Source organism: Vulpes vulpes, chromosome 4, assembly GCF_048418805.1.
Source record: "Vulpes vulpes isolate BD-2025 chromosome 4, VulVul3, whole genome shotgun sequence".
In the NCBI taxonomy this organism is placed as follows: Eukaryota; Metazoa; Chordata; class Mammalia; order Carnivora; family Canidae; genus Vulpes; species Vulpes vulpes.
In genome coordinates, this window is record NC_132783.1 from 56,048,797 (window position 1) to 56,063,613 (window position 14,817).

At 35.5% G+C, this 14,817-nt stretch overlaps 1 protein-coding gene across 50 annotated transcripts in view; it reads left to right on the forward strand.

The window, feature by feature from the left end:
- MAPK10 (mitogen-activated protein kinase 10) overlaps positions 1-14,817 on the forward strand; it is a 299,098-nt gene that overhangs the window by 244,127 nt on the left and 40,154 nt on the right. For all 50 annotated transcript variants that reach the window (XM_072755734.1, XM_025998146.2, XM_072755744.1 and 47 more), the window contains 2 exons: positions 1,780-1,962; positions 5,876-6,000. In XM_072755734.1, coding sequence (XP_072611835.1) covers positions 1,780-1,962; positions 5,876-6,000 — 308 coding nt within the window. The remainder of the gene's footprint in view (positions 1-1,779; positions 1,963-5,875; positions 6,001-14,817) is intronic.

Sequence of the window (14,817 nt, forward strand, 5' to 3'; positions counted from 1 at the left end):
AATGATTAAATGATGGCTTGGTAGGGTGTGAAAACCTAACTGGATTAGAGAGTAGACCTCTTCATAATTTACAGTGTAAGCATGGAGATTTAACCTTAATTAGTGTTTTCTACTTATACATGAGTAGTTATAGCTTACCTATGTCCATAGTTCTAACATAAGTTTTTGTCTTAGAATAACCTTTAATTCTAACCTTTTGTTATCTTTTAGTTTCTTTATTTCTAATAAGTTTGACTTACTGCTATATTCTCATGCACATTGTAACTTAATAAACTTTTATTGAAACATGTTCTTGTTTAATTATTCCTACTGTTCTGTAAAGGAATATTCTGCATTTTTTCAAACCCGCCCTTCATTTTTTAATATTACACAATCATATTTTTTAACCTAATAATTGAGAGGATGTGTAATAATTTAAATTTTATTCAGCAAGGTTATAAGGGAGATAAGAGAGGATTTTCAAATTAGTTTGATATTATCTTTGTTCAATCTTTTATCTACTTTGCATTATATATTTATTTTTGTTAAATATAGCTTATGTTGTCTTTTGTCAGGACTGCTGATCTTTTTTGGTTTAACCTCACTGAATAACTAGGGGTAAAGATTTTACAAATTTCAATTGAGTAATACTATGGTTAGATCCCTGAACTGTTGCAAATTAAAGAAATGTAATTAATTAATACTAAAGGATAGAGTTGTAGAAAAATAAACAATGTAAGAGAGAGCACTGCCTGTGTTACTGTATTTAAGAATAATTTCTAAGGCCTCTAGCGTTCATTGACACAAGGCAAGGAAATTTGTTTGAAATTGGTTTCTTCCAGTTGATTCTTCAGAGTTTTCATAGGTAATATTTATCATTCTCAAGGATCTGATGTATCAAATGTTAATGATAGATGAAAAAGAAAATGTCAGTCAGTGAGTATGTCTGTCAAAGATCGATCCTCAATTTTGGGAACATTAGTTTTCAGAGAGATGTAATATTTTCTGTAGAATTCCCCATGATTAATATACTTTTGAAATATATACACTTGGATGGAAATCTGTTGTCTTAAGCTGAACATCCTATATTTATCCTCATACTTCATTGAAAGCAATACTCAGGAATGCAGGGCATTACTATCAGTAGTAATAAAAATAGGTATGAAACTGTATCTACTTTTATAACTAGAATTTTTTAAATCTTTGGTAAAGAATAAATTATTTTATTATCAAAAATGATACTGATCCCATATTTAATGCATTAGCAAAATGAACAGATGATGAAATTTCCTATTTCCTAGGGAAAGGAAGAAAAAAATTCTTAAAATGAATTTTTAAAAATGTAAATGAATCTTATAAAATGTTTATGTATTAGTCATTTTAGAAACAAGTGATTGAGGTAATTTTATGATAAAAATTATTTTGCATCATATTTTTTCTCATTTAAATCACATGACTAAATAGAAATTTACCTCAATATAAGAAATTCTTCTGTTATCTAAATAAATACCTTTTCATCTTTACAACTCAAGAACTATTTCATGATATCCTACTTTGTTAAGTAATGTTAGTTCCCTAAAATTGTATTTATGCCACAAGTGAATTTAAAATTCCAGGAGGATTCATTGTCTGACAATTCTGGTTTCATACTTTTTGTCCTTTTTTGCTTATTAAGCTCCAATTATGTTGGTGATTTTTCAGGATTTTGAGAAGCAGTTAATCTCCCAACTAGTGAAAGGCAAGACCTAGTAGGTCTACACTTTTATTTTTTTTTTTTGCCCTTAACTATTCAATTCTCAGATATTGACCAGTGGAACAAGGTAATTGAACAACTAGGAACACCATGTCCAGAATTTATGAAGAAATTGCAACCTACGGTAAGAAATTATGTGGAGAATCGGCCCAAGTATGCAGGACTCACCTTCCCCAAGCTCTTCCCAGATTCCCTCTTCCCAGCGGACTCTGAGCACAATAAACTCAAAGGTATGACCATCAGCAACAATCTCAGAAGCATTGCGTGGGTGGTGGATTAAACAAATGATAGAGATACCTCTCTTTAACTTGAACTACAATAATTTAAGGAGTATTTTTTATTTTTTTATTTTATTTTTTTTAAGGAGTATTTTTTAAAGTTTTGTTTGTTTTACTAAGAGTGTGTGGTCAAGGATTTTGGAATTGTGTGGATATTCAGAGGGAGAGGTAGTAATAAAGGATGTGACAGTGGCATGGGTTACCTGTGTCATGAGGCTTATTTGGAATCTTAAAATTCTTTTGCAGTGTAACTCTAAAAGACCAATGTGATATACATTGAAGTAATTGTTCTAATTCTTTTTATTACCTGGAGAATATTTCAACACAGTGTTTTGTTGTAAAATCTTGGAGACACAGGTGTTTGAGTTTTCTATTATTTATATTTTATGGAATGTTTAACTATCGATTTTTCATCTTATGAGTAACCAATGAGATTTACTTACACATTTTATATTCAATAGAAATATTTGCATCAATAAGTAATTCTTTCTGCTACTATGTCTGTAGTTATGAACTTCAGTGGGATGCCTGGGTGGCTCAGTGGTTGGGCACCTGCCTTTGGCCCGGGTCATGATCCTGGGATCGAGTCCCATATTGGGCTCCCTGCAAGGAGCCTGCTTCTGCCTCTGCCTATGTCTCTGTCTCTGTCTCTCTCTCTCTGTCTGTCTGTCTCTCATGAATAAATAAATAAATCTTTAAAAAAAAGAACTTCAGTAACAAATCTTAGTTTCTTCAGCTACAAACTGGGATAATAATGCCTTAGTCATAGGATTAGAGACAAGGGATAAATTTGGCAATGTGTAAAATATACTGTAAATAATATTCTATTTCTTATTTTAATTTAGAACATTTTAGGGAACCTGATTTTGAAACAAATTTGTTTTTTTCCTTGCCTGAGCTCAAATGCTGTCCCTGAAAATCTGTGTGAGCCTGGACAAGTCGTCTGATCTATCTATACCTCCTTTAACAAATGAAAGTAGGAAGTGTCTACCTTAGGATCATTGGGAGAATTAACTGACTAAATATTTTTGTCAAACACTTAAAACAATGCCTGGCTCATAGTAAATACTCGGTAGCTGTTAGACATTTTTAAAAAAGTAATAATTATTATTTAAAATATAATGATATATATCAAAAAAGAATAAGGATGCATGCTTTTGAAATTTTACCCCAAAAATTCAGTGGATAATTAATTAACTATAGACTTAACTTACAGACATAATTTATAGCAAATACAGACTTAAATGAGACAGAAACTTAAAATGTGGTGCTATTTTCCAGGGTCTTATCCCCAGTCTTATATATCGTGGATTGTAAGTGTACAGAACTGTTCCTGTGTTCTTGACAGTTTCATTGCACAATTGGGTTGCTTCCTTCAGTTGACTTGACACTCTGAATGACAACAGACGAAATGATTACTAAGACGGCTGCTTTTTTTTTTTTTTTTAAGATTCTATCCATTTATTCATGAGACACACACACACACACACACACACACACACACACACACACACAGAGGCAGAGACACAGGCAGAGGGAGAAGCAGGCTCCATGCAGGGAGCCTGACGTGGGACCCGATCCCGGTTCTCCAGGATCACACCCCGGGCTGAAGGCGGCGCTAAACCGCTGAGCCACCCCGGCTGCCCTAAGACTGCTGCTTTTAAAGATCAACACTGCCTATATACTCCAAATGGAGATTTGAAGAACTTAGTGTCTTTATAATGCTAATTGGCATGTCGGGCAAAAGTAATCTCTTTATCTGAAGACACTTGTAGTGTAACAGTATGGGGATGTTAAAAGCCCTAATCAAATTATTTGAGATAACGACAGCACATGCAGGAAAACTATTAAATAAAATACCATGCTTCATAATATAATTCTGACTTTCTTGAGTTTATTTTTTGCTTTTTAATTCAACTGCAATCTCCATGATTATATTATTTTTACAAATGATAGGCTAGTTTATATATTTATAATTATTTAATGATAATTTTAATATAATAATTGGTAAATTATAAAGACTTTTACAAATAGTAAGAGGGAAGAATTTATTGTTATTTAAAAAGAGTGTAAGACATTTACTTGCAAATAAAAGAATGAGAAAGGAGGAATTGAAAACTTTTCTTCCTCCTTATTTTGTTCCCTTCAAATACTATTGATCACTGTTCCTTAGAGACTAGATTCTTTGGTATTACTGTAGTTCATGCCTCTATTGATTTGGAGCCCAGGCCAACCCCCACCCCTTTTAAAACATAGGGGGTTTGATGGGAGAATTTTTGGAAGGTGGGTGTATGTGTCTGGGTATAAAATCAGAAAGATCTCTGAATCAATGAAATGAATAAATATAGCCCTATTGGGCCATTAAAGGAGGGTCATGGAACAAACAATATTTTCACCATAAAATTTTCATATCAGTTTGGAGCTGCATTTTCTATTTTATGTCTAAAGTTTTATGTTTGTAGAGATTGAAAACTGAGTGTCTTTTAGCATTGTTATTAAATAAATACACTTACTGATCATCACCATTTAATTTTTTGGGGGATCTCTGGCACCTTGCACTACCTGACCCAGAGTAGATATTTAGTATTTTATATACTGAACTATATCAATATGGTTACTGAGATGTGTGAATTCTTTCTTCAAATCTGTCCCCTCCTCTCTATCCTTGAAACTTCTGTTCCTATTAAAGCCCTCATTGTCTTTCCAATCCTCAAAAAACAGTCACCTCAACCTCCTTGCTTCCCTCTAGATACTACTTTATCCCTTTTTTCCTATCTTAGAAAAGCTTTTAAAATGAGCAATCTATATCCACTTTATCTGCTTCCTTTTTAAAACCTCATTCTATCACATTTATATATATGTATAAAATATGCATAAAATATATTAAAAATATATTAAAAATATATATATTCTTCCCTCCTCAGAGGTAACTATTATTTTCAGTCTTGATTATTCTTGCAGTCTTTTTCTAAACATTTATATACATTAATAGGAAGAGAGGGAAATGTTTGTTGTTTTAGTGAGAAGGGGTAGATGTATACAAATGATATCATGATCTATGCATCATTCTTGCAACTTTGTTTTGTTGCTTAACAACATGTCCCTGTGAGTACATATAGATCTCATTCTTTTAAATTGCCAACTACAATTCCATGGTATAGTTGTACCATAGCTCATTTTTTAACCTTTTTTTGCTCTCTGGATAGAAATTTAGACTTTATTTTATTTTTTTCATAACCAAAACTATAGTGAACATCTTTTCTGTGTTGGTTTTTTTTTTTTTTCATGAACATGTACAATTGTTTCTATAGGCTGTATACCAAAAGTGGAACTGCTGGATCATAAAGTATTCACATTAAAATTTTAATAGTCCGGGGATCCCTGGGTGGCTCAGCGGTTTGGCGCCTCCCTTTGGCCCAGGGCGCGATCCTGGAGTCCTGGGATCGGGTCCCGCCTTGGCCTCCCGGCATGGAGCCTGCTTCTCCCTCCTCCTGTGTCTCTGCCTCTCTCTCTCTGTCTATCATGAATAAATAAATAAATACATCTTTAAAAAACAAAACAAATAAATAAAATTTTAATAGCCCAAATTTGCCTTGTAGAAACATTTATCAATTTAACACACCAACATGAATGAAATTACCTGGTATGAGTAAATGTTACACCTTTTTTTTTTTTTTTTTCCAATCTGGTGAATAAAAAACATTTCATGTTTCATTTTGCATTTTCATAGTCACTTGGTAAAGTTACCCAATGTTTGGAAGGAAGGTGGTAGTTTATCTTTGTTTTCTTAATTTTCTCTCCCTCCAACAAATTTTCCTGACAAAGTCAAAGTTTTACTAATTGTTTCTCTCCTTCATTGTTTCAGCCAGCCAAGCCAGGGACTTATTGTCAAAGATGCTAGTGATTGACCCTGCAAAAAGGATATCAGTGGATGACGCCTTACAGCATCCTTACATCAATGTCTGGTACGACCCTGCCGAAGTGGAGGCGGTAAGGCATAGTAGGCTTACTTACTTTCCTTCCACAAACAAATCAGAATAATTGGGTCCTCAGTGGTGAAAACTGCAAGAGAATTAGAACCCAAAAGCACACACAAAGGATCTTCAGGCAATTCCTAAGTCACAAAGTTATTACCTTCCTCTATAAAAGCTATTTTCTTTCACCCATATTTTACATGCTTTTCTTTTTCAGGGTTTTCCATGAGAGCTGATTTATCCAAAAAGCCTTAGCTGTCCATGAAACATCCATTTGCTTTTGTGAAATTGTTAACAACCCCAGTGTTTGCTTTTTTATGTTGAATTTCCAGCTTCTGATGCAAATTAAGTAGCAGAAATCATAATAGAGAATAAGGTGCTTTGCCTCTCTTTCCTTAATAAGATGCCTACCATTACTCAAGTGTGGCACCACAAGCATTTCGCAGATAGAGCTTTTACCAGGCCATTGGTGACTTTGTGAAACCTTACATGGATTAGATGAGAAAACCTAGGTAGTTCAGTGCAGAGTAGTTCAGGTTTATTCTAAATTCACTGACTAAGATGAACCTCCATATTGTAAATCTAGGCTGAGTTTAAAGATCTTCTCTGAAGCATCACTTTTTAAAAAACTATTTCCAACCATTCAATATCTTTCCCCCCGATCCCTTTGTCTTTGCCTTTCTCCTTTTCTGCCTGGAGCCAAGGCAAAGGATTATTGTTGTTGCCTATGTGTGTTCATAGGCCTCCTTTGGTCTCTTTTTTAAATGTTGCCATCAGCAATGTTATCTTCTCCTCAAAGAATCAAAATCTCCTCAAATTCTTAGAATACCTCTGCTAAATGATTTTTTCCTTTCTTTTAACATAATAACTTCAAAGTACTTTGAATTGGTTTTTAACACCTATTTGAAATACTCTCCTTACTTGTTTTCTCATATCTTTCTCCGTATTTCAAAGTATTCTTGTTTGAGCCTAATTTTGCTTTGTTTCAGCTTCCTTTTGTTTCATTGTGTGCCTTCCTATGTCGAGATGCTGGATTCAAACTGACATAATTCTTATCCCTTTATCTTTCACCAGAAAAGTGAGAGCTGACAGATGGGAGTGGGAATTAGGGAGAATTGAACTTTGTAAACATAATATTCAAAAAACTACTTTTCATAGTAACCCAATGCATTAAAAAATTTTGAGGAAAACACTTCAGTGATAAATGAGTCTCTCAAGTGTGGAAACTGGGGTGTTAACAATCCTTGATGACATATTCTTAAGATCTGTTCTCTTAAGCATCATTTCACAGTGATGTTGAAATTTCAGTTTGCTTAGAATTAATTTTTAGTCACTTGATTTGATTTTTACAAAATAAAATCCTAATTTTTTTTAAAAGATTTTGTTTATTTATTTGAGAGAGAGGGAGAGATAGTGAGAGAGAGCACAAGCAGAAGGAGAAGGAGAAGCAGATTCCCTGTGAGCAGGGAGCCTGACACGTGGCTGGATCCCAGGATGCTGGGATCAGGACCCGAGCTGAAGGCAGACACTTAACCAACTGAGCTACCCAGATGCCCCAAATCCTAACATTTTTATGGGTAAAAGATAGAATCACTTTTCTCTCACTCTTAGGAAATACTTTCAAAGACGTTCTTGGGGTACAATGAAGTAATGAAGTCAGTAAGAGAAAGTATGATATATAAATATGTGAAAAGTAAGTGTAAATATTTTTCCTTTGATGATTTTCAAGAAAACACTTTAGGTTATGTTGATAAAAATTTTAGACCAACACAAATTATTTAAAATTGTTGCTCCTCATTTATTTTGATCATTCAAATCATGTGGCATGTTTATTTTTTCTTACATCTAATGTAATGTATGTAATCTGTTTTTAATGGATTGTGGCCCAGAGTTTAATTGGAGTCATAAAGTCTGCATTTGTAATTCACTTGGGATTATGTTGCCTATAAAAGAAATAGTTGGTTAGATTCTAAACATATTAATGAATAGCATCAGTGAGTTTTTAAATTTAACTTTTTATTTATTTTATTTATTTATTTATTTATTTATTTATTTATTTATTTATTTATTTATGATAGTCACAGAGAGAGAGAGAGAGAGGCAGAGACACAGGCGGAGGAAGAAGCAGGCTCCATGCACCGGGAGCCTGATGTGGGATTCGATCCCGGGTCTCCAGGATCGCGCCCTGGGCCAAAGGCAGGCGCCAAACCGCTGCGCCACCCAGGGATCCCTAAATTTAACTTTTTATGAAAAATTTCTTCAAAGGGTAAAAAACTTAAGATTTAGGGTGCTAAAGTGGCTAGAACCTTGTTCTTCTTCATTTCAATATTGTCATCCTGGAGAGTAGATAGTAACAATATAAGATGTGGATTTTAGGGGAAGGATTTGATAGAGCCTGAAGGTTTAGGAAAAGAGATCAGTTAATGCACAGAAGAACAAGCAGGTATTTAACACTTAGGCTAGGATCATTGATTATATAAGGATAAACATGTTTTACATGTAGACATGTTGCAGGGAATAGGTCAGAATTCTGACCCTAGGGCAAGGATAATTCATTACTTTATAAAATGTATTATACAAGTCACAACTAGGAAGAGACAGATTCTAAAGATGATAGAAGCAATGGTCAGCTATGCTTTCTGCAATGCCCTTAGAAAATGCCTTTGTTATTGCATGTGAACTTACATTTAAAGTAAAATAACCTTTCTTTATGGATGCATGGCAAAGCTATAATTTCCAAGGTATATTTTCTGCCAAGACTGCCAAGACTGTTCTGTAAAATAAACTCTGGTGTGTTCTATAATCCAAACAAATGGAAGTATCAAATAATCAGAATTTCCATGATTAAAAGTTTATCCAGGATATCCAGGCTCAAGCAGCCTTCAAGTAACTTACATGATATTACAAAGGGAAGGAAATTCAAAGATGAGAGGAAAGAAACATATATTTCATTGAAAAAAGATGAGGCAAATGGAAAGGGAAAAAGGAGAAACTGCAAGAGAATGTGATGTCTTCAGGGAAAGTAGGAAAGCAGGAAAGGAGAAGAGAGAAATGCTATGTGTACTAATCTATTCATCATAACTTACCACTTGTTTCCAAAAGTGCCAAAGTACTAAAATGAAAAGAGAAGACCTTATGAATGCTGTCATAACTCGAAGAAAATTACTCATGCAACCATGAAGTTGAGAAATTTAAAAGTTGAATGTCAAGGTTAATGGTGATCTGTGTAATAGTGCATAAAGAGTTTTAAAGTTGTAACTTCTCAGATTATTAGCAAGCTCTTATTCAAATAATGTTCAGAGTGAAAAAAACAATGTGCCCCAAACAGGGTGCAAAGTCCACATTTAGTGTCAATGCTTTCTTATAAGATAGTTGGAAGGCATTCTAACTCTGTTTCAGTATTTATCAAGAGGGCAAAAACATCATATACAAATGCAATGCATTCTGTTGTATGCATCTTCACAGGCATGAAAGATGGGGTAGGTCTTTAAATTTCTGCTCTCCCACTTACTAGCTGGCCTTGGTCAAGTTTCTTAACCTTTCTTCAGCTCAGTTTTCTAAATTAAGAATAGGGAACATTCATACTTAGTGCATATTTACTTACATAGTACTTACTCAGAGAATATAAAGAGTTAATATACATGAAGTGCTCAGTACACTACTGTAGCCAGTAGGGATCGTAGAAATTCTTACTATTGCTATTACTATTACAACTTTTATATGCAAAGCTCAACTACCTTTCGATATTTGGAAAGATACATATATTTAGTAAAAAAAAGACCAGCTGGCCAAAAAATTGTAAAAGTATTCTATAACATTAAAAAAAATCCTGGAAATTATGTAGCTCCTACAAGATTTTAAAATGTTGGTCCTTTTTTGGCTGAAATATGCCCACTTCTACTTTGTCAAGTGTAAGAGAATTCAGTGCCATTTATTTAAGCCAAAATAAAGGCACATTATATAGCTCATAAATCCTCATTATAATCAACTTAATGAAACTAAAGGATATTCAGGACTGTTTGGGAAATCACTTTAAATATATTCCCTGTGCTCTGTTAGAAATATGGAAACAATGAGGATCAGTTGCCTTATTTCTACAAGATTCCTGAGTTTAGAAACTCTGTTAGAGAAGAAGGTGGCTTTCGCTTTGCAACCTCTGAGAGTAGGGGCATAGAGGCATATTAGGGGCATCATCATGAACTACAAACTAAAGAAGAGTTGATTATGTTTCATGGCACATGATAAAAGAATTTAAGAAGAATATAAAATGTGACCCTTTTTTAAAGCACACTTTTATTTCTCTCAGAAATTCTAGAGCACCCTCCTGCATTGCTAGTAGTGGAAGAGGGAGATAGGAGAGGGAAGGGAGGGAGAGGTGATACATTCAGTGACCAAATCGAATACCTCAAAACTCAAAGTAGTCCTCATAGAGAAGCCAATTAAAAATGTAGGAGCAGAGAAGGACTTTTGTTTATTTCTCAGTTCATGACAGGAAGGAAGGATTAGGATTTGTCACTAGAACCATCATCCAACATGGGACTGGTACTGGGGACCAGGCTCATGACCAGCAGTGTTTAGCCAAGTCCACTGTTAGTTGAACTTTGTCTCAGAGAGCCTCAGATACAATCTTCAATGGTCAAAATGTTATTCTGGAAAGCTGGACAGAGGGGCAGTTTGAACCAGTGAGGCTGTTGTTATCTAAGAATTCCTTTCTCTAGTGGGCAAGCCCTGGGGACTTGAGAACCCAGAAAAGTGATGGCAGGCAACACAGGACCATCTGAATGGTAGCTGAGACAAAGTTACAGGAGGGAATGCTAGAAGAGAGGCATGGAATGTGGGGCTAAGCTGAGGAGTAGACTGAGGAGAGAGGTTGGAAATGTTTTGATTGAGAATATAAGTAGACATGTCATCCTTATAGAGACCAAAGAAAAGGTAATTAATCCAATCAGTTTGGGTAGAATGTGATTAGGGAAACAAGGTGGTGTTGAACTTGTTAATTATTTCTTGCCTAATTCAAGATTAATTTGGGAATTAATTTGGCTGGTTGGGAATTCAATCTACCTATACAGATCCTAAATTAAACAAACTGGTCTTCAGATTTCCAGTGAGAGTATAATCCCAGAAACAGAGTTAACACTTACATGTGTTAGCGTTGAAATTCAATAAGCCTAGAATAGTCAGTAATGTTACACATTACTGTTTGTAACATAAGGTAATTAATAAAGTCATAAATATTTTACTGATATTATTATTTGCTATTTCATTCCTTTAGGGACTATGTTATTTTTTGCCTCCAGTGAGAAGATTTATAGGAACAAGCAAGCTTGACTTATATTAAGCTCTTTTATTGCAAGGCCATCATAGATTTCATGCTTTTTTTTTTTTAAGATTATTTATTTATTTATTCATGAGAGACAGAGAGAGAGAGAAAGAGAAGCCGAGACACAGGCAGAGGGAGAAGCAGGCTCCATGCAAGGATCCCGATGTGGGACTTGAGACTGGGTCTCCAGGATCATGCCCTGAGCCGAAGGCTGACGCTCAACTGTGGAGCCACCCAGGCATCCTGATTTCATGCTCTTTGAAGAGAGTTACTATCTGATGTTGTTTTGGCCACTTTCTTGTTTGCTATTGTATCTTATCTATCTTATCAGTCATTACCAAAGAAAGCACGTGGAAAGGATCACCAACTGTACAGGAAATATGCATTTTTTCAATCTTCTTGTGGCATAGATATCTAATGTTTCTTTTATTTTTTGAAGTCCCACTTCCTTTTTTTAAAAATTGTGGTTGACACATAATGTTACATTAGTTTCAGATACAACATAGTGATTCCACAGGTCTATATGTTATGCTACAAGTGTAGCTACCACCTGTCACCATACAACACTATTACAATACCATTAATTATATTCCCTGTGCTGTACTTTTGTCATTATGACTTATTCATTCCATACTGGAGGCCTGTATCTCCCACTGCCCTTTATTCATTTTTCCTATCCCCCATCCCCTTCCCTTCTGGCAACCATCAGTTTGTTTTTTGCTTAGTCTGTTTCTGCTTTTTGCTTATTTCTTTACTCATTTGTTTTAATGTTTAGATTCCACGTATAAGTGAGATCATATGGTACTTCTCTTTCTCTGTCTGACTTATTTCACTTAACATAATACTTCCTAGGTCTATCCCATGTGTCTCAAATGGCAATATCTCAATCCTTTTTTGTGGTGGTGTAATATTCCATTGTGTGTTTTGTGTCTGTGTGTGTACACACCACATCTTCCTTATCCATCTATCTGTTGATGGGTACTTAGGTTGCTTCCATATCTTGGCTATTGCAAATAATATTGCAATAAACATAAGCGTTCATATATCTTTTCAAATTAGTGTTTTCATATTCTTTGGGCAAATACCCAGTAGTGGAATTACTGGATCATCTAGTATTTCTATTTTTTTAAAAAAGATTTATTTATTTATTTGAGAGACTATGTGCATGCATGCACGCATGAGCAGGAGGAAAGGCCGAGGGAGAGGGAGAGGGGAAGCAGATTCCCCACTGAGTGGAGAGCTGAACCAGAGATCTCAGGACCCTGAGATCATGACCTGCGCTGAAACCACGACCTGGAAGCTTAACCAACTCAGCACCATGCTTAGCCCTATTCTAAGACACCCCTAGTATTTCTATTTTCAATTTTTTAAGGAACTTCCATAATGTTTTCCACGGTGGCTGCACCAATTTACATTTCCACCAACAGTGCATGAGGCTTCCCCTTTCTCCATATCCTGGCCAACACCTATTGTTTCTTGTATTGTTCCTTTTAGCAATTCTGACACATGTGAGATGATATCTCATAGTGGTTTTCATTTGCATTTCCTTGATAGTGATGTTGAGCATCTTTTCATGTGTCTGTTGGCCATCTATATATCCTCTTTGGAAAAAAATGTCTATTCAGGTCCTAAGCCCATTTTTTAATTGGATTATTTGTTTTGTTTTGTTTTTGATGTTAAATTGGTTGAGTTGTAGAAGTTCTTTATATATTTTGGACATTAACCTCTTATCAGATATATCATTTGCAAATAGATATATGAATTTTAATGTTGCATATATCTGGAAATATGTTCAAGGTAAATCTTTTTTTGTTGTTATTCAAGGTAAATCTTTTTTTTTTTTTTTTCAAGGTAAATCTTAAATGAGAACTTAAAGATCATTGTAGAATGGTTTTGTGCTACCGTTCAGCATTATCAACAGAGCATCAGGTGTCTAATTGTGAACAGCTACAGGAACACAGGACCAGAAACCATGATGAGAAAAATAGAATAGGGCTAAGCATGGGGCCAGAAAGCATTGAGAAGACAATTAGAAGCCTGTGGTCAAAGTAGTAGAGGCTCCAGAGCTTGGTCTGAGCAATTCAGGGTGAGAGCTGATGCCAATATGTGGACAAATCAGATAGGACAGGCAGATAGCAGTTCAGGAGAGACCTGTGGCCATATATCGGAGTTCTGAACAGATGTCACACTAGTGCATTTTAAACAGTGGCAAAGGGATCCCAGGGTGGCTCAGTGGTAGAGCATCTGCCTTTGGCTCAGGGCGTGAACCCGGAGTCCCAGGATTGAATCCCACATCTGGCTCCCTGCATGGAGCCTGCTTCTCCCTCTGACTGTGTCTCTGCCTGCCTCTCTCTCTGTGTCTCTTATGAATAAATAAATAAAAACTAAATAAACAGTGGCAAAGCTAAGGATATTTTCTGATTGGAATGTAAAAGTCAAGAGCAGGAACTTTTGGAACTCAGAGATTAGCAATCCTAGGAAGCTAGTAGTAGAAGTTGGTAGTAGCTACTACCAACCCTGGAGTGAGGAACTGGTTTACTGTAGCCCAGGCTGAGGTAATGATGGCCTATCTAGTGGGAGTCAGACTTACAGAGACAAAGGAGATACAGCTGCTTCTGGAAAGAGGAATCAGAGAAATAGCTTGGCTTTTCTCCACTCCCCCCAACTCCTAGTAGTATCTCCCTCCTGTCAGCTAGACCAGCCCTAAATCAGCCAATAGGTGAGCCTGGGAAATGCAGTCTTTAGTGGCTGGCCTCTGAGATACAGAGCAGGGAAAGGAGGGGTGAAGACTGTATTTGTGGGCAAACAGAGTGAGGGCTGGCACTCACCTATCCATATTTTCCTCATTTGTAGCTCTAAAACTCTGACCAAGTAAAACTGACTTAATCTGGAAGGCACAAAACTTTGGGAGATCAGAAGAGGTGCTCAGGGCCTCACTAGGTTAAAGTGATGTAAACATTATCTCTAATGAGCCCTAGTAATTATTCCATTTTCTTAAGTATCTTGTGATTTCTTTCTAAAGAATCACAAGTACTATGCCTACCTGACAGTCTTGGCATAAGAGAACTTCACATTGGGCGTTAAGTTGAATGTATATAGTTTCCTTCTTTTATGTGTTGGTGTCACTTTTTCAGTCATTTGTTATATGGTTGATGAGGAAGCTAAACGTTGTTGAGCCAGTGTTGAACAATGTGTGCTTGGGGAGGATGAGGGATTCAGCCATCTGTTTTCCTTTAGGTTGTTTTAATTCTACTCTGCCACTGCCAACTGGGTAAAATACACCAAAGGAAAAAAAAAAAAAACCCAAACCAAACCTGTACAATCTGTCTTCTCATCCACCTCTTTGTTATTTTTGCCTTGTCTTTCCTTTTCTTCTTAGCCTTTTCTCCCTCTCTCTCTCTCTCTCTCTCTCTCTTTTTATTCAGCTCTCATGGAGCTGTTCACATTAGGCCTTGATTATTTATTAACAGTTTAATATTCATTCATTCATTCATTTCTAAATTTCATTGAACC